We start from the raw sequence: 19,796 nt of genomic DNA on the forward strand, positions 1-19,796 counted from the left end.
TACAGTCTTCATTATGATAAAATGATAGACATTCCGTACTCATAAACTAAAAATAATTATGCCTTATGGGTCCAGTTTGGTTTCCATTTAAGTCAGTAGAAGTTTTGATCTTCATTTCATCTAGAGAAGAATTTCCTATCCAAGAGCCAGCCAAGGGTCTGATGCACAAATATCTAATCTCATCATGGGCAACACAACACCCAGAAAAAATGTCCATTTTTTGTCTCAGGTTTTCTCAGGCCACATCTCCCTAGAACTGCTCTAGTGGGGCTGTGAGAAAATGCATTAGAGTATAATTTGGGGATGGGGGAGAAATGATTATTTCTCCTTCATACCCTGTCATTCCTGGTTGCAGTATGTGAATCATATACATATGACTCACCTGCAGCCTGGCACCATGTTTGCCCCCTGGTTTTTTTGGGTTTTTTTACCAGGGGCTGCTGGGAAGCCCAAAGAGCTTGTCTCTCTTATAGTCTCTTTCCTTGCCAGAGCAGAACAAGGAAAAGGCAAACAGAAGCATGATGAATGCAGGTGGCACCAGCAGCAAGTAGTCCTGTTGGTGGAGCCAGGAAATGAGAGACCTCAGTGGTAAATAGCTCTCCTCATTTTGGCTAAGTATAGCCAGTCAAAAAGCCTGAGGCTGAATCTATTCAGTCTTTGCAGGTTAGTCTAAACTACACAGATTAAATTGAAACAGAAGTGAACACACATTTACCTTTGATTCAGGAAATACAGCCATATGCCTGCAGTGGCTCAAGCCAGAAGCTGGGGGGCACTAGAGCATGGCTCTCTGGCTGTGCGTTCACTTCCTCTTCCTGCTGCCCCCAAGGTCTCTGGGATTTGCAGTCCAGAATGACAGCAGCAGGACTCTGCAGGGTTGCTCATCATTTCTTCTTCCTGCTTCTAGGTGCCTCTGAGATATGTAGTCCACAGTCATAGCCAACACTAAGTTTGAATGGGGGAAGGGGTGTTTAACCCCCATGTTTGGCCCCAGACCTCAGCTGGGGTTTGCCTGGGGGGGTGCAGACCCCTCCACCCCCATAGACTAGGCTGCATCCCCAGTCAGGCTTGCCCCCCCCACACCTCCTTGTCAGCCAGCCCTCACTGCTCCACCTAGGGAGCAGACAGCACTGTACAGCTCAGGGCTGGAAAGCATGCTGGAATACTCTGATTTAATTTGAACCAGGAAGGGGTCTGGGTAGGGTGGCCAACGCCTTTATATCCTTTATTTTTCTCTTCAAGAAACCTTTTTGTCCTCTATTTTCTTTCTTCAAGACAAAAAATAGAGGACATAAAGGCATTGGGTTTCATATCAATAGAGGACATAGGACAACTGGACTGCCCTTTATATTGGCCACCCTAGCATCTGGGAGAGAAGTTTCATAAACTGGTTTGACCCAGTTCAGTTAAGTCTGATACTACATTCAACCAGGTTTATCTTAAATCAGGTTCAGCCATTTTGAAACTGGTTTATGTGCACCGAACTTCTGTTCTGTTACAGGTTTAAAACAGTTTCTGATCATTTCAACCTGTTTATGTGTAACTTCTGTCCCTAGTCTTTGGGTCCCTTTCGGCTCTTTTTTCCTCTATTAGACTTTTTGCTTTCCAGCCAAACTCAGCCTAGTAAATTCTCCCACTGGGAGAGACCTTGTTTCCTAGACAGACTCCCCAGTCCCTAGCCAGTCCTCAGCTGCCATCTCCCCTGAGCCAGATAGAGCTGCTTCCCCAAATATCACCCATGCACGTACCTCTGCACTCTCAGATATCCCAGAACCCACTTACTCCCTGTACCCTTAGATTCAGCCACCTCTGACAAGATCCAGCTAGACAGCGCTCCAGAATGCCAGCAGTCCTAGACACCTGCTAGCACAGTCTATCTATTCCAGCACACCTAGAATTTCTATTTATCCCAGCACATCTAGGTAGTTTCCCACCTCACTACTTGCCCCAGCCCTACAGTTGTAATGTTATTGGTTGATCCTTCTGAGCTTTTTTCTAAGGGAAAAGAGAGTGCAACAGCAAAAGACAACTGCACTGGTTTCACTGTCTCCCTGGGTTCACTGTCATTCCTGGGTTTGTGGTCACAAGTGACATGCTGTTTCTCTGCAGGCACACTTGCTTCCAGAGAAGTAAAATTTCCTTAGTGATTTCCCAGTAATAAATACCATCACACACAAACACATTTCTCATATTCCTTTTGCTTCTTCTCAGACCATAGTTCTGTGTGGAAAGCCAGGAGGGTGTGATTTGAAAATTATCTAAAATGTGGAAATTGCTTCCTGAACCAGTGATTCTCACAAGGTTGCCATGTCACCAAGGGGTATCTTGAGATCCTTTCAAGAGGTCCCCACTGTCATGGAAACACACACAGAGTACTTTTGGGTCAGGTCAGCAGAAGCTTTTATTCAAAAGAAACTACAGCTGTAGGGGGAGTTCCAAAGTGACATGGATTTCCCAAGCACTTGGAAGGGGTCCCCCCCCAAGAGCAAAATCAGGAGGCTTATATACTTTTTAACAGTTGCTTACAACTCACGTGATCATATAGTGAAATTAGCATGAAAAGCGGCTATAATATTACTTCATTATTTCTTTGCTGTAATCAGGATGGGAATTATGGGGGAGGTATGGTTAGTTCACAAACCTCCTTCTTGCACCTGGAAATCTACTTTGTACATACTTTTTTTTCTACCTTCAAGGCCGCGGTGAGCGAAGCAGTTGCAGAAGAGTTACAAAGAACAAACACTTGCCCTTATCTGTTCTACTGTACAGAGCCAGCAATTCTACACAAAGCGGTTATGTCATCTTATAACTAAAATAATCAAAGTTTAAGGCATATATTTTTTCTGATTCCACAGCCCCCCCCTTTGAGACTATTTAGTCTCACTTTAGCCTTAAATTTCCATTCTCATGAGCCCCTCTATTTCATCATGCAGCCTTTCATGTTTTCTTTCAATCTGCTCACACTTTTGTAACACCATTATTCTAGACTCTGCTGTGGGTTTTCTTGCCTTGCTAAAGCTTTCCCTGCTGGCTTTCACGCAGCAGAGGATCAGTTGCATTAAGACATAGAACATTATCAGAACTATCAAGACAAACAATATTCCATACAGGATTTTCTTGACAAGGGCCCCGAAATCTGGGAGCCAGGAGGTTAGCCAAGACCACATTTCTTCAAGACCCCAGTCAGTATTTTCTGAGGCCACTTGATGTAGGACCCTTAACTGATTTCGGATTTTGCGAATGTCAGTTTCGATTCGCATGTCCTGATTGACATAGACACAACAGGTAGAGTTTACTAAGGCACATACTCCTCCCTGGGATACCAATAGGTAATCTAAGGCTATGCGGTGTTGTATAGTTACTTGTGAGATCTGGGAGATCTCTTTTTGCAGAGCCTGAATTGCATCCGCAGTGGCATTTCCCATAGCTTCCATTGTGGCTGAAATGTTAATTATGGCTAGTTCCAATTCTCTTACTCCAAGCCACGGTATGAAGGTTCTCACAAATCGATGGAACCCTGTGTTTCTGGTAGCTAAGGGGTTAACCGCCCTTTTCATGTGATGGTTGAAATTTTTTACTTGTTCCAGATATATTGCACTATGCATTTCGAAACCAGGGATAACACGTCCAAGAGTGCATGCCCCCACCCAATTCCAGGGCAAGATTTTATGAGCCCTGTTTCCGCAGAGCCAGTAAAGGCCTGGGGCAGAAAGGGTACTCAAATCTCGACAGTTGTTGTGCCCTATCCGACACTTTCGATTGATATGCATCGTATAGGATGGTCCACGTTCAGCTGCTATCCTGCTGGACTGAGATATATTACAAGAAGTAAAATTGGAGTGAATGTAAAATTCTGATCTGTTTGCAATGAGAGCAACATGAGGTTCCTTAGAAAAGTTGTAGACCATGAATCCTGTACAATTGAGAGAGGGTACGTTACCCAACAGGATTCCACTGGTGCTACTAGGGCTATAATCTAGAGTAGTTAGGCAATGAGGGTAGTGTCCTACAGGTGTGGCTTTATTATAAGCTCCGGTGTTGTTGGATCTGTAACAGAAAGGAGCCTCTACTCTTGGGGAGATTATCCAGTTAGCAGGGGCGGCCCTCCATTCTTTAGGAGCGGACCGATGGGCAGCTAACGAGTAGAGTCTAACGAAGCCGCTGTTTATTGTTCCCCATTGCTGGAGGGATATTGGTACTCCGATCATTGGGATTCCTTGGTGTAGGTGTGCTGGGCTGTGAGAGCATATCCAGCAGTCACTTTTATTTCCAGCTTGAGCCACCGCATGGGAGATCTGCAAATACAAATTTTTCTCCCACCCCCCTTGGGTGATACTGAGATACCCAAGTGTGATATATAAGGAGATCAGTGCCATTTTTAGATACAGGAGGGACAAAGAATCTTAACAACAAACATAACCAGCACCAGTAAGAAAAAGAACACTACCAGCCAAACCCAGGATGGCAGCCAAAGTCTTTCTTCGTCCTCTGGGCTCAAGTTACCTAAAGGACTGATAATGTCGGCTCTTGGTCTTGATCGAGGTGGTGATCTTCCGAATGGGAGCATTCACTTTCTTCGAGGCCGAAGATGATATCTTCATTCTTCAACTGATGAATCCGGCTGGGCTGAGGTGTTGGGTGCAGGGGAGAGGTTATTAGCACTTGCACCCTGATGCTCCTCACTTGCCTGAGTGAGGTCCTGAGGGTCTTTGTCCTTGGCCTCAGGGAAAGATCCCAACCTTGGTTGGAATACAGCTGCTTCGGGGTCCAATGGAGGTGATACCTTCTTGCAGTGCGAGGCGTGAGTCCACGTTTGGTGACCTTGGCAACGAACAGCAGAATTAGTGGTCAGAAGTACCTGGAAAGGTCCTTTCCATCTGGGTTGAAGTGCGTTTTTCCGTTGATAGACCTTTACGTAGATCCAATCCCCTGGTTCGAGGTTGTGACAGGGAACATCCGGTGGTTGAGGTAAGGCTTCTTGGACCTGTGAATGAACAGACCTGGCATACTTCATTAATGCCTTGCAATAATTTAGTACAGTTTCATCAGTTAATTGTAGGTCTGTTTGGTGAGGGGCAACAGGTGGTGTAGCTGGCATCCTCATGGGTCGTGCCATGAGTATTTCATAAGGGGTTAGGCCATGTTTTCTGTTAACAGTGTTCCTAATGTGCATAAGAGCAATGGGCAGTGCATCAGGCCATTTGAAGCCTGTTTCAGCACAAATCTTCGAAATGCGCGTTTTTAAATCAGAGTTTTTACGTTCTACAGCACCACTTGATTGTGGATGATAACTACAGTGTAGGTGTTGCTGTATGTTGAGTGCTTGGCAGATGTTTTTTACTATCTGTCCTGTGAAATGGGTACCACGGTCACTATCTATTGTGAGGGGCAATCCAAATCTAGGGATGAATTCTTTGAGCAATTTCTTTGCTACAGTGATGGAATCAGCACGTACGCATGGGTAGGCTTCCACCCATCCAGAGAACACATCAATAATAACAAGAACGTACTCATAAGAACAGCACTTAGGTAGCTGCACAAAATCAATTTGCAGATTTACAAACGGTCCCCATGGAGGGGGATGGGCTGCGGGTGTCGTTTTTACCCGTTGCCCAATGTTGTGAGCTAAGCAGATGGGACAGGAGCTACAGTACTGTTGTGCCATGGAAGGAAAATTTGGGGCAAACCAATTTCTTTGTACTGTAGCAATCATTCCTCCTTTGCTCGTATGGGCCACAGAGTGGGTTAAACGAGCAAGATGTGGCAAAAGCTCTCTAGGCGCCACCAGGCGGCCGTCCGGGGAGCTCCAGAGAGAGTCGGGGTGCAGTGAAAATCCTGCACGCAGCCAGTCATTTATTTCCTTTTTTGGGGCCTGATTTTGAAGAAGGGCCAGACTTGAAAGGCTAGCCAAAGGAGACTGGTCTGCTGAAAAACAAACAAAAACAGAGTTAGGAGCCTGTGGGCCAGAAAGGGCCGCATTTCTGGCAGAACGGTCTGCCAGATCATTTCCTCGTGTGACATCATCAAAGGGTTTCTCATGAGCTTTACATTTAACAATAGCAATAGCAAGAGGCAATTGAACAGCTTCTAAGAGCGCTTTTACATAACAACCATGACTGATTTGGGTCCCTGATGAAGTGAGGAACCCTCTTTGTTTCCAGATTTGTCCAAAATCATGAACAACACCAAAAGCATACTTAGAGTCAGTATAAATGGTTGTGGTTTGATTTTTTGCAAGAATGCAAGCACGTGTTAAAGCAATGAGTTCAGCAACTTGAGCAGAATGAGCTTGGGGTAAAGAATAGGGTTCCAAAACAGCATACTGAGTGCATACTGCATATCCTGCAACTAATTTGCCTGCATCATTTCTAAGACAGGAACCATCAATGAACAAAACAAGGTCAGAGTTCGGGATAGGAATGTCCTTGAGGTCAGTTCGAGGGGTTAACAATTGAGTTGTGATAGACAGGCAATCATGAGGCTCACCATCAGAGGCAATAGGCAGAAGTGACGCAGGATTCAGAATTGAACAGCGATTTAAGGTTACATTTGCAGCTGACAGTAGAAGTTTCTCATATTTAGTAAGACGGGAATTGGAAATGTGCTGAGTTTTGCCCTTGAGCAGAAGGGCCATCACAGCATGTGGAACTGCAACGGTTAAAGAGTGTCCCAAAACTAGAGAATCTGCCTTTTCAACCAACAAGGCAGCAGCTGCAACTGAACGGAGGCAAGGAGGAAGTCCCGCAGCTACGGGATCAAGGGCAGAGCTGTAATATGCAATTGGGCGATGCTTTTCACCATGCAGCTGAGTGAGTACTCCTAAAGCGATTCCTTCCCGTTCATGACAAAACAAGGTAAAGGGTTTCTTATAATTAGGAAGTCCAAGAGCGGGAGCAAGAGTGAGGGCTTGCTTAAGGGCCACAAATGCTTGTTCGGCTTCAGGAGTCCAAGGGAGGGGTTCCGGGGTAGTATCATGAGTGAATGCTTGCAAGGGTTTTGCGAAAGCAGCATAACCCAGGATCCACTGTCTACAATAACCCGTTGCACTTAAGAATCCCCTCATCTGTTTTCTAGTCATAGGTTTGGGAATGTTGAGGATAGCTTCAACTCTACTAGGGGAAAGGTGTCGTTCTCCTGCTGAGATATCATGCCCTAAATAATGTACCTTAGACTTGCAGAGCTGCAATTTAGATTTTGAGACCTTGTGGCCTTTCTGAGCTAAAGCTGTGAGGAGTGTCAAAGTATCTTGCTCACAGGCCTCTAAAGTGGGTGAGGCTAACAATAGATCATCAACGTACTGAACAAGGGTGGACCCCCCTTTGAACGTGATAGGATCCAAATCTTTTTTTAGGATCTGGGAAAACAGGGTTGGGGACTCTGTATATCCCTGAGGGAGTCTTGTCCAGGTATATTGAAATCCCTGATAAGTAAATGCAAACAGATACTGGCTATCCTTATGAACGGGGATAGAGAAAAAAGCAGAACAAAGATCCACTACTGTGAAATATGTAGCATCTGAAGGGATACAGGAAAGAATAGTGGCAGGGTTAGGGACCACGGGGAAAGCGGGTAAAACAGCGGCATTTACAGCTCGAAGATCTTGCACAAAGCGATACGTATCTTTACCAGGTTTTTTGACAGGTAGGATAGGTGTGTTGCAAGGGGAGCGTATTGGGACAATAATCCCTTGCTCAAGGAGTGAGGAAACGACAGGCTTGATCCCTTCCTCAGCTTCCTTTGAGATGGGGTACTGTGGGACACGAGGAAGTGGCTTGGCAGGGTTCAGGATGATACGCACTGGTTCAGCACTCAGCATGTGCCCCACTTCATTCGCATGGGTGGACCGCAGCTGTGGAGGTACTCGTGCCAACAGTTCCTCTTGCAAGTAGGAAGTGTCAGGATCAGAGTATTCCTGGGTTAGCAAAGCCACAAGCTCGGTTTCCCTCTGTTCCGGTACCTCAAGGTAAACACCATCTGGGCTACAATAAATCACGCATCCCAGTTTACACAGCAAATCCTTACTAAGAAGGTTGACAGGTGCACAGGGGCTAAGAAGAAAGGCATGATTTTCAGACAAAGGGCCAATAGAGATGGAGACAGGTTCAGAGACGGGATGTGGGATAGGTTGTCCGTCTATACTGACAGCATTTACAGTTTCAGGAGAATAAGGTAGAAAAGGAAACTCAGCAGCCTTTAGCGTGGAGTGGGATGCTCCAGTGTCGACAAGACAGGAGACAGGTTTACCAGAAATAAGGCATTCAACAAACAGACCAGATTGGTCAGTAGCAAGCAAAGGAGCAATGATGTCACTGTCCCTCAGGCTGTCCTATTCAACACTGGGAAAATTGACAGGAAGTGGAGGTGGGGGCTGGGGTCTGGGTCCTTGGCCGGGGCGGTTGGGGCATTCTGATTTCCAATGTCCTTCTTGCTTGCAATAATGATATTGGTTCCCATAGCCTGGGTTTTGTGGGCTCAAGGATCTGTCTCTTCCCCTGAATCTATCCGGGCCTCCCCTTCCCCGTCCTCGTCCCCTTCCTCTACCTGGACCCTGCAACTGAGAAATCTGTAAGGCCATTAACTTAAACTTGGCACTGTCTTTAGACCGTTCCAATTTGTTATGAAAATGGTTAGCCGCAGCAAGGACTTCGGTCAAATCTTTAGTTTCCCAGCCAATAATTACTGTTTGAATTTTCTCAGCAATTTTAGGGTTAAGTCCCTGGACGAATGCTGCCACTATTGCTTGTTTAGCATTTCCGACTGGGTTATCCATTCCTGAGTATCGTTCAAATGCCTGTTTGAGGCGTTCTAAATCGTCACTGGGGTGTTCATTTTTGTTTTGTTTACAGGTATTTATTTTGGTCCAGTCTGCCTTTTTCGGGCAAATTGTGAGAACTGCCCGAACCAAAGCATTTCTCTTGTCAATAAAGTCTTGGCCAATCCCTGGGTTTTGATCTGGCCAAGTACAGGCAGCGTACAGACGTAGCATAGTTTCCTTGGGCAAAATGGATCGCATGAGCTGATTAATGTCAGCCCATGTTGGATTATAACAATTTATAACAGTCTGCAATTCTTCCTGAAATTTTTCTGGGTCTTCCCTGATTTTTGGGAACTTTTGAGTTAAATTGTAGAGATCACCTGGAGTCCAGGCTGCATGCACAGTTACTATATTTTGTCCATCAGTGCCAATGCCTGGCATTTGTCTTAGGGGGTAAACTTGTGCAGTTCGGGATCTCAGATTGATGGGAGATCTTTCCATGCCTATTCCCATTCTTCTAAATACACCTGTGGTGGGTTGTGACCCAGGAGTAAATTGCCACACTGGTGATGATTGAGTGGCAGATATGGTGGATGAGTCCGGACTATTAAGCTCCGTGGAAGGATTTACTGAAGGAGCTTCAGCTAATGGGTCACTAGCCTGGGCTGCAGCCTGATGTTGAACCGGTTGTTGCTGATGTGGGAGTCCCAGGAGAGCAGGGTTTGAACAAAGGTCAAGGATATCCTCTGCTGGCTCCAGTGGTGGGGGCGCCCCGGGCAATGCTGGATACATCGGAGCGGTGGCCAGCATGTAATTTGGGGGAGCAGCCAATTTCTCCCGAACAGCTTTTAACTGCTGTTTTAATTTTTCTTGAGAGTCTTTTAGGCTCCTAGTTTGAGATTCTGTCCGCCTTTTGGACATTTCATCATACCAATAAAAGAACGCGTCCCACTGGTTTTGTGGTGTTTTGGATCCACGGGACTCTAACGCCCCTCTCAAGTGCACTATTTTATCCTGATCAAATGTTCCTTCCTGTGGAAAATGTTTCACAGGATCATCCCTAGTATACCAGTTCCACTTATCCAGGTACTTGCAAGTCTCGGGAGAATAGTGTGTGTACATAAAGTACGCCGGAGTCCCCTTAGGGGGGACAGGAACCTGTTTAGACTGACTTGTTCCCATTTTCAGTCACACAGGGAGACGTAAGAGAGGCTTATTTAGGATGTCCGGGCCGCTCAGTGCCTTGCCCCGCAGTTTTTCACTGCCCAGACAAAAGGCTTCTGACCTGACACCGGCTCATAAAATGGAAATGGGGAGGGAAACACTAGAGGGATCCTTTCACTCCTGCTTTTGGCAGAAGCTACTGGGACAAGGGGTTTGGAAAAGACAAAATCACTCAGACGCCCTGTCCACTGGGTCACAAGGCTCCAGTTGGGTCCCCTTGCTTTCAAAACTGCCCTGTCAGGCAGAATTGGGGCGGCTGAACCCAACCGTAGTCTCAGTCCTGGTCAGTGGCTCATATTTCTAAATACACACACACATTCATTCAATAAGCCCTGTCCACTGGGTCACGAGGTTCCAGTTGGGCCCCCTTGCTTTCAAAACTGCCCTGTCAGGCAGAATTGGGGCGGCTGAGCCCAACCGTAGTCTCAGTCCTGGTCAGTGGCTCATATTTCTAAATACACACACACATGCACATTTATTCAGTCAGCCAGACCTCCTACCCCACACCGCCTTAGTTAATTAACTACAAGCCCGATGTGCTGTTGGATGAAGGTGCCTCAAACAGTTTCTCCTTAAAACGTACGTTACCAGACACAAAATGGGATCCTTTACCAGACAGAAAATTTTAGCCGGCAGTAAGGTTCAGACTGACCTGTTTTAACAAGGATCAGATCCAGTTACCACGGCCAAGTTGGGAGCCTACAGGCAGTCCTCCTCCAAAACCCCAATAGAGATTTTGAATTAGGTCTCTTACCTCTCAAGTTTGGCGCCTCAGGGTTTGGGGGGGGGGGGGGTAGCCTGCGGTCCTCCTTCCTCAGCCTGTGTTCTGGATCCGAGTCACGGCACCAGGAATTGTCGTGGAAACACACACAGAGTACTTTTGGGTCAGGTCAGCAGAAGCTTTTATTCAAAAGAAACTACAGCTGTAGGGGGGAGTTCCAAAGTGACATGGATTTCCCAAGCACTTGGAAGGGGTCCCCCCCCAAGAGCAAAATCAGGAGGCTTATATACTTTTTAACAGTCACTTACAACTCACGTGATCATATAGTGAAATTAGCATGAAAAGCGGCTATAATATTACTTCATTATTTCTTTGCTGTAATCAGGATGGGAATTATGGGGGAGGTATGGTTAGTTCACAAACCTCCTTCTTGCACCTGGAAATCTACTTTGTACATACTTTTTTTTCTACCTTCAAGGCCGCAGTGAGCGAAGCAGTTGCAGAAGAGTTACAAAGAACAAACACTTGCCCTTATCTGTTCTACTGTACAGAGCCAGCAATTCTACACAAAGCGGTTATGTCATCTTATAACTAAAATAATCAAAGTTTAAGGCATATATTTTTTCTGATTCCACACCACAGGTGGCCGTACAATGTTATCAGTGTTATGTGTGCAAACACGATTCACAAGATTAAACCCAGAGGTTTCAAATAGAAATGTATAACATTAAGACATTTTGACTTTTTATGATCTTTCTGAGTTCTTTGCAGCACAAGATAGCTTTATTATTTGTCTGTGGTCCAAAAACAAGTAAAAACGAGGAGCTGAAATTTTCCAAAGGGTGCCTTGTGTTTAAGGAGATGTCACTTCAGTCTAGAAAGGTTGCCACCACCTTAAATAAAGTACATACAATGTCACAAGCAATGATGTCCAGAACTTACCAGCTGTGTTTATTAACAATTACTTAGTTATAGATTCCACCATTGTAAGATGTCTTAATGTCTTAGTGTTCTCTAAGCTTTCAGGACTAAGTCAAATCTGTCAATAAGTAAAGCTAATTTTGAAATATTAGAAGAACCTCAGCAGTGCATCTGTAGATCATTTACTTGAGATTCTGTAATTTTGCCATTGACATGTATTTTGGGAATGACTCTTTGCTATGAGCACTGATTTCTGAACCCAGAACAGCTGCTTTATATTTCTGATCAAGATACGATTTACGTAGGGTTGAGATTGTTGTCTAAATGGTCTACAAAGTCAACTATGAAGTCAGGAGATTGTTTTTTCATTCAAAAAGCACATTCACAGACCCTGAAGTACCATTTGCTGTTACCAGCAGGTTCTGGCATTGGGATCTAATGTGGGCTGGATGTCAGTGAGCTCTTGTTGTGCTCTCTCTGAAAATGGTATCCCTGTTAATGCAATTCTTTGCCCATTTCTTCCAAAATTGTTCCTATTATGTGGACTACGTAATATCAAATTTTTAAATGCATTTGGAAAATGCAGCATAACTGGTGGAAAACACTTAACTGACCTTTGTAAACATGCAGTAATTAGAATTTGCCTTTCACACTGGCAAATCTGCGATGTCAGTAGAGCTCACAATATCTCTAAGATGGCATGTGTACTCAGTGACCATATGACATGTGGCTAGGACTCCACATTGGACCTGATTTTTGCATTCTTCATGCTAACTACATTCCCATTGTTAAGGAGTTAGGCTGCAGACCTGTGACATCAACAGTGGGCATGCTGAGTACAAGTTAAACTGTCAGGGGAAAAAAAAGATCTGCATCTCAGGTATGTTTTTGACTGAAATCATCAAATTTATCTTTAAATTGAAGTGAACTGTAAACTATGGCAGGTTTACATCGGACTGTTACCTTTGCCTAAACGGGTCCCTGATTGTGCTGACTGAAAAATTTGAGACTGAACAATTTTCTATTGCAAGTGCAGTTTTGTCAAAATAGTGATATTCTGCAGGTATTAGTTGATTTCAAGTAAACTGTTGATGGAGAGGTATAAAAACTTTTCACATTTTTATTTTGATAATGTTGAAATGTTTTATTTTGATGAGGCCAAAACATTTAATATCAATTTTATCACTTTATTTAATTTGCTTTAGAAATACATAGTTAATATGTCTGATATAGCATCTTGGCATTATTGAAACAAAAGGTTTTTATATTATTGGAAAGCAACATTTTGACAAAAGCTATTCTATGTAACTAAAATATTTCAGTTTTTCCTAATTGATTGTTGTAATTTCCTGCGAGTCGGAATATATGGTTTCTGTTTAGCTCTAATTTTCAAGCTGTGCTGTTTCTCATTGTGCCAGGGAGGTGCTCAGTTGAGCCAACTGTCAATCTGGAGGCTTGAGGGTGAATTTCTGATCAGGTTTCAGAGGCAACTCAAGACAGTTGGTCCCAGCTGGAAGTGAACTGCATACTGCTGGATTCTACTGTTTAAATGAAGGGATTGTCACCCTCAGTACTAATTGGAAGGCAAAGCAATAGCATAACATGGAAGAGCTACCATTTATGATTTGTACTTTTTCTCCTTGGGTTTTGAGCTCACAGCATGGAAGAATAAGTGTCTAGAGTCTTTTACCAAAATGGTTTCCATTTGGGTTAAACCAGAAATTCTGGTTCTATGGGCTGGATCTGGCCAACAGCCAGAGATTGTTGATTTGTGGTATAGTCACTGGCAGTGCATGAAGCTTTTTTGGCCGATATGCCAAAGAGCTCCAGTCCTGTTTTAGAGATACAGAACAAAAAAGGATATGATAATAAATGCACCTTTATGTGAGGTTGATTTTTGTCATCTCTGCTAAGACATCTAACAGGTGATAATAAATTTAGCATCCATAAAACTAGAAGCATGAGTCCAAATTCCTGAATATCTTAGAAATCCACATTAATGTGAATTTCCAGCCATATCAGGTCAACCTAAGATCAGATGTATGATGGTTCAAACTGCTTCTAAAACTTATTTAGCTGAACTATTTAAAAAAATGTCTATAAAACATTCCCAGTGAAGACATGGCTCTATTACCTAATTAATCTTCTGTTGAATAAGACTGTATTTCTGATACCAGCTAAAAGGAGTTTAATAGAATGATTTAGATGTAAGCATTGTCTCATACCTTACCAAGTGCATTATCAGCTCTTTCCAAATAATCAATAATGGGCTTGAAATATGTTTTTGACATTTTGCCATGTTCTGGCTTTATAAGATGAGGTGGAAAATATGATGCAGCCTACAGTATTTCAATGGTATTTCAGTACTGCACCTGTACATGACTTCCCATTAAATCTCTTTTCTCAGTTAGTCTGTAAGGTGAAATTTACCCTGCTTTCTACTTACCTCTAAACTTCAAGACCTGGAAGATTTCAGGCAAAACTTTTTGAAAAGATGCCAGGAAAACTGTTGATTAACTAATTGCTTAATTTCTAATTGTTCAGGTTTACAAAACCCCCACTCTTACTGTTTTCCTTGGATGGCTTCAGAGCAGAGTATTTGCATACATGGGGTGGACTTCTTCCTGCTATCAGCAAATTACGTAAGTAACTTCTTTGTCACGTGGCAATTTGTTAGACAAGGCTTCCCATGAAAGTTACAAATTCTTGCCAGTAAAAAGGATGGTGATTGCAGCAAATGGTGCTCTTAGGGCTCTGGCAACTCTTTAATTTTGTAGTGCTACAAATTTTGTATAGGGCACAGGAACAGTTAAGGCTGCTGGCATGATAGTCATTTAAATCAGTTAAATAACAGGTCCCCTCCCAAACCAGGTCTGTATCTTAACAGATGTGGCAGAAAATTTACATTCTGTTTCTACTTTATCTAGTCTATTAATAACTAGCATGTTATTAATATGAAGAATTATAGATATAAAACAGTGCTAGTTCAGAGATAAGAGAGTGCGATTTTACTTTATGTTAGCCATGTCTACCCAAGATGCTTACTGCGCAATAGCTCATTACTACTGTGCTGTAGCATTGCCGGGCATGAACTGTGATGTGATGCTGCAGCACAGTAGTAATGAGCTACTATTCAGTAAGTGTCATTAGGTAACCTTGCTGGTTACTGTGCAGTCATTTAGTACTTGGTTATGCAAGTACTAAATGAATGAGCAGTAACAACTGCGCAATCAGCTTCTCATGTAGACATGGCCACTATGCGCCAAGACCACTCTTAAATTGAGACAAAAATCTCAGTTGCATCTGGCATCTTGCAGAACACTTTAATGTGTTTAATTTTTACATGTGTCACTGGCATTCGTGGGGTTTGTCATATTGTAAAGTTTAAGAACATACAAACATGTTTACAAAGTGAAGGCCTAAATTCCCAGTTGGCAGCCAGTGCCTTAAAGTAAAATACACAAAGAACAGTGCAGGATAGTTGGTTCTGACAGAATCCTTAGAACATCTGAACACATTTGTTTGACAATTGATGGGAAACTGTCAAATGCGTTCAATTTTTTAGGGCACATTTAATCACTTGTAGCCCGCATTGTTGTCTTATTGGTATTCATGAGATCTTCCTTCAGGGTAGATACCTGCAGCTCATCATTCTAAACTTGCCTTGACCAAGGGTAGAGTTGAGTTTTTTGCACATTATACAAACATACTCCAAAGTGGAGGTAACAATACAAAATGAAATATATGTACAGACATCTGTGGCATGTAGATTTGGGTGGAAAGAAGGTGGTTGTAGATTTCTCTTGGCTTTAGTTGTTCAAATAATGTTTTTGAACAAAACCTTCATTTCTCTTTGGTACAGAACTATAGGAAACAAATCCAGTAGTATAGAAGACAAAGAAATACAAAAAAGTCCTAGTCAAAATCCCCTAGCATTTGGGATACCCCCACCTCCTCCCTCTTTCCCCTGCTCCCATTTAAAACAAATGTGGGGGAGCAGCCAGGGCAAACCTTTATCTCACAGCACCAGACAGGGCTGCCAACAAAGATTTGTCATTACAGGAAAAAGTACTAGTGAGGATGTCTTTTATTACACGTTAGAACATGTATTGTGAGTTTTAGGAGACAGGTTACCTTGTTTGTATTTTACTTAAATTAGTTTTCCTGGTAGTGGTCTAATCCAAAACATATTAATATCAATATGAAACTTCCCAATAGATTAATGTCCCTTAGATCTGACATGTGGTTTGCAGGTCAACCGGCGAAGCAAAATAACACATGAGATGTGTGAAGCCTGCTGACATCTGTATTGTATTGTATGTGAAAGAAGGGAATGATTATTTTTCTGTTTTATAATCTGTGCACATGCTTTGGATTGATTTGTCAGATCGTTAAATTTAGTTTCATATATATGATTTCTGGTTCTTCCTTGGTGCTCTTTAGTCCTACAAATTAGGACATGAGTTTGGGTGCTGATTTTTAGATAGATAGCTAAATAGATAGATAGATTTAGGCACCTCATTATGGAATCAAGTACTTGACAATCTGATAACTGGAATGTGCTCTCACACTAATATAAGTTGTGCATGATTTGTTTTAAAGACCCACAGCTTTTGGGGAAGAATATAGTTACACTTGGAGCAAAGAGTTATTCTTTTTATGAGATACACATATAAATTAAAAGGAAATTAAATAGCTGATTGTCAGATGACAATTGGCAGAGAACTAGAGCAAGAGCTGTTTATAGCTCTGTCCAAAGCTACTTTATTCTCGGGAACTTGCAGACAGAAATAGCTAATAGTTCTCATACTACTAAATGATCTCATCAGGTGGCAGGTCTAATTGGGATCATGCAGTTTCTTATGATCACATCTGCCCGTAGTTTGGATTATAAAGTCAGATTCCATGGCTACTGAAGTCAATGGTAAAACTCTCATTGACTTAAATCATGAAGAATCAGACCCATTAGACGTATCTAGAATTTCTACAACTAGCTGTTACATTTGTAATACTTATATTTAAAATCAAAATGAAATGGGAGAGCCAAAAGACTTCAGAATACAAGTTCTGCTAGAGTGTAATTTAAAAAATGAATTAATATATAATTGGAACTTGTTGGTTTCTCTCTTTTCTAATTTTACATTTTTTCTCCTTAGAAAAATGTGGAACATATACTCCCAGCCTGAGACCTGTTTACCCAACAAAAACATTTCCCAATCATTACTCCATTGTCACAGTAAGACCATCTTATGGCTTTTTTCCAGGATGAGATATTGTTCAGCTTTAATCATTTCCAAGGGAAATAGGAGTTTATTTTTTGTGGATTATCAATATATCTATGAAGAATATTTAAGAATTCCTCAAAGTAGAAGTCACACATATTCTTTTCTCTTCTTATTTTGACTGTGGCTTGGGGTATGATAGTAACCATATAAAACTGCTATTTTGTGGTTAAATTAAATCGATCCAAATAAGTAATGCCTATTGTTGAGTACCAGCTGCAAGAATTCCTATAGGTTCATAAATTGGTATGCTCCTTCACCTTGTCTGATACAGTCACACATTTGGCCATTGGGATAGGAACAGACTAATTTCTCTGAGATGTCAGCTTTATTCCCCTTCTTTAGAACAGAAAAAGTGATATGAAGTAGAGAGGGGTCTGGAATCAATATAGAAATCTGAATATCTCACAGATTCTGAGTGTGGGGATAACTGAGATTATCTGGGATCTGAATCTGGTACAAATACAACCCAAAGGGTAGAAGCCTCACAAAATCTGCTCTTGTAAGGTTTTTCTCCTCTGAGTATATCATACTGGAGGAAAAATAAAGCAATTAAAGAAACCTTCCAAAATTGAATTGCTTCTTAACGTTCAGTTCACCACCAGACTCTTTCTGGCTTTATTTATAGCATACAGAATTTGGAAAGTCCTATGAATGGATTTACTGACTTTCTTGTCTATGTCGTTGTTTCTTTGGGGATAGCAGGAGGCAGGTCAGTTGCAAAGTTCTTGGATTTTACCATTTTATTAAATTTCTTTGATCCTTTTGCATTTGCAAGTTCAAGAATGTGACACAGAGATAATCTTGCCCAATGACTATGTAACAGCGACCTCAACCCCAGCATTCTGCCCTGTCACTGCCTCAGTTTCTTCACTTTGATATACACCAGGAGAGCCAATTCAGTAAAGTTGCATATGATTTTAACACACAGTCTGAAAAATAGTGCAGTACATTTATGAGAAGCTTCAGTCAGTATTTTAGCCTGGCTGTAGCAGTGGAAGGTGATGCTGTTAAATCACTCTAACTTGTTGAACTGATAGAGTGCAAAATATGTATGTACTCTAGAAACAACATTTTAAAAATGACACAATTTTAATTACAGGGGCTGTATCCTGAATCCCATGGTATAGTTGATAACAAGATGTATGACCCAAAAAGAAATGCTTCCTTTACACTTAAAAGTGCAGAGAAGTTTAATCCACAGTGGTACCAAGGAGAGCCTGTAAGTATTTATAAGTAAAATATTGCTGCCAGACACACAAGAGCCAGTTATGTCATATACTTGTTTCTCCTGCATACAGGGTGATAATGGGATTCAAGGTCACAGGGAATGCTACCCCGCCAGCCAACAAACATTGCTCAGCATAACTACTTGATTATATTTTTGCTATTGTAAAATGGAAAATTAAACTGTGAAATGGATGCTAAAGTAGCTTAAATATATCTGCATGATATGAACTTTACTGTAGTTTTTTCCTTAGAGATATTGTGTTGAGTAAATAATGTAATAAACTAGTATGTCTTTATTAAAGAGGCTCCTTCATTCAGATTAATTATCTTGGCAGTTCCTCCCAGTTCAGAATACTTTTATTTTTCTTCTATATTTTTGCCAAAAATGGGTGGCAATCTGCTGCTGAAGCTGCTATATCATATCATAAAAAGCCATCCAGTGGTCCCCACCCATCAGCTGCAGCGAACATAAATGTTGACACCCTTCCTTTTTGCCTGGAGAATAAGATATTAGAAATAAATAAAGCAACAACTGGCAATGGTTTGTGCCTATTCTTTCTTCTGTGCCTTTCATTACTGTTGTTTCTAACTATTACTTTACCACCTTATTCAATCCATTTCTGTTTGCCCTCTCCCCACTTTTTATTAGTTTCATCCACTTCATGTTATCTCTCAAGATCCTGCAGAATTGTCCAAAATTCAAAAATCATGATTTGGGCCACAAAAATTTTCTTAGCCTTCTGGGGCAAAGGAGAAAAATGTTTATACATCTTTTTTATGACAAGCAAACTTTCAAATGTTGAAAATTGCCATGATGTTCTCTTGTTATCCTCCTTTTTTCTATACGAAGTTCTCTTATCTTTGTTTTTTTTATAGAGGTTGTTTTTCAGCTGCTTTATTTTTATAGTCTTTTATAAAGTGCAGTGCCCAAACTGGATATTGTGCTTAAGCTGAGGACGATTAATGCCAAATAAAGCAATATGGTCACCTTCCAGGTTTTGTATATACCGCCTCTGTTAGTGCAACCCAGGTTTGACCCTGCCAAATGTCACAGAGCCAGAAAAAAACATTTTGAGATGTACATTCACACAGCTATTTCAAGGACCTTCACATCTATTTTTTTTTATTTCATAGATCTGGTTGACAGCTATGTATCAAGGTCTAAAAGCTGGCACATATTTCTGGCCAGGATCAGATGCAAAAATTAATGGAACTTTTCCAAATTTGTATAAAATATACAATGGGTATGTAAAATTACTATTTTGTGGGAAGGGCAATAAATTGCATATAATTATATATACTGTGTAGGATATTCTTCCTTCTTTCCTGCTTTGGCTCAGCTTTTGCAATAGTCCAGAGAAGAGTAAACATGTCTGACTGCTTACTGGTACAGTCCCACAAAGCTGTAAAAAAAAAAAAAAAAAAAAAAGAAAAGAAAAGAAATGCTCATTAGAAGAGCCTATATTTTATACTATGCATATTGTATGCCTACATAAGGAACCTACTATCCTGTACCATGCGTTACTGGTGAAAACTGTTCTGTTATAATTGTTATATTTCCACCCACCTAGAGTGGTATAAGTTAAGTAAAACTATGGTAACTTTAACCCTGATTCATTCAAGGTAAAGATTACAGTGATTTAGCCCATTTATACTACTATAG

At 41.7% G+C, this 19,796-nt stretch overlaps 1 protein-coding gene across 1 annotated transcript in view; it reads left to right on the top strand.

Annotated features, from left to right (window-relative positions):
- Positions 1 to 19,796, top strand: part of ENPP1 (ectonucleotide pyrophosphatase/phosphodiesterase 1) — a 93,882-nt gene that overhangs the window by 35,971 nt on the left and 38,115 nt on the right. Inside the window, exons 6-9 of the mRNA XM_006264739.4 lie at positions 14,166 to 14,263; positions 16,778 to 16,857; positions 18,006 to 18,125; positions 19,268 to 19,377. Coding sequence (XP_006264801.4) covers positions 14,166 to 14,263; positions 16,778 to 16,857; positions 18,006 to 18,125; positions 19,268 to 19,377 — 408 coding nt within the window. The remainder of the gene's footprint in view (positions 1 to 14,165; positions 14,264 to 16,777; positions 16,858 to 18,005; positions 18,126 to 19,267; positions 19,378 to 19,796) is intronic.

This window comes from Alligator mississippiensis, chromosome 1 (genome assembly GCF_030867095.1).
Source record: "Alligator mississippiensis isolate rAllMis1 chromosome 1, rAllMis1, whole genome shotgun sequence".
NCBI lineage: Eukaryota > Metazoa > Chordata > Crocodylia > Alligatoridae > Alligator > Alligator mississippiensis.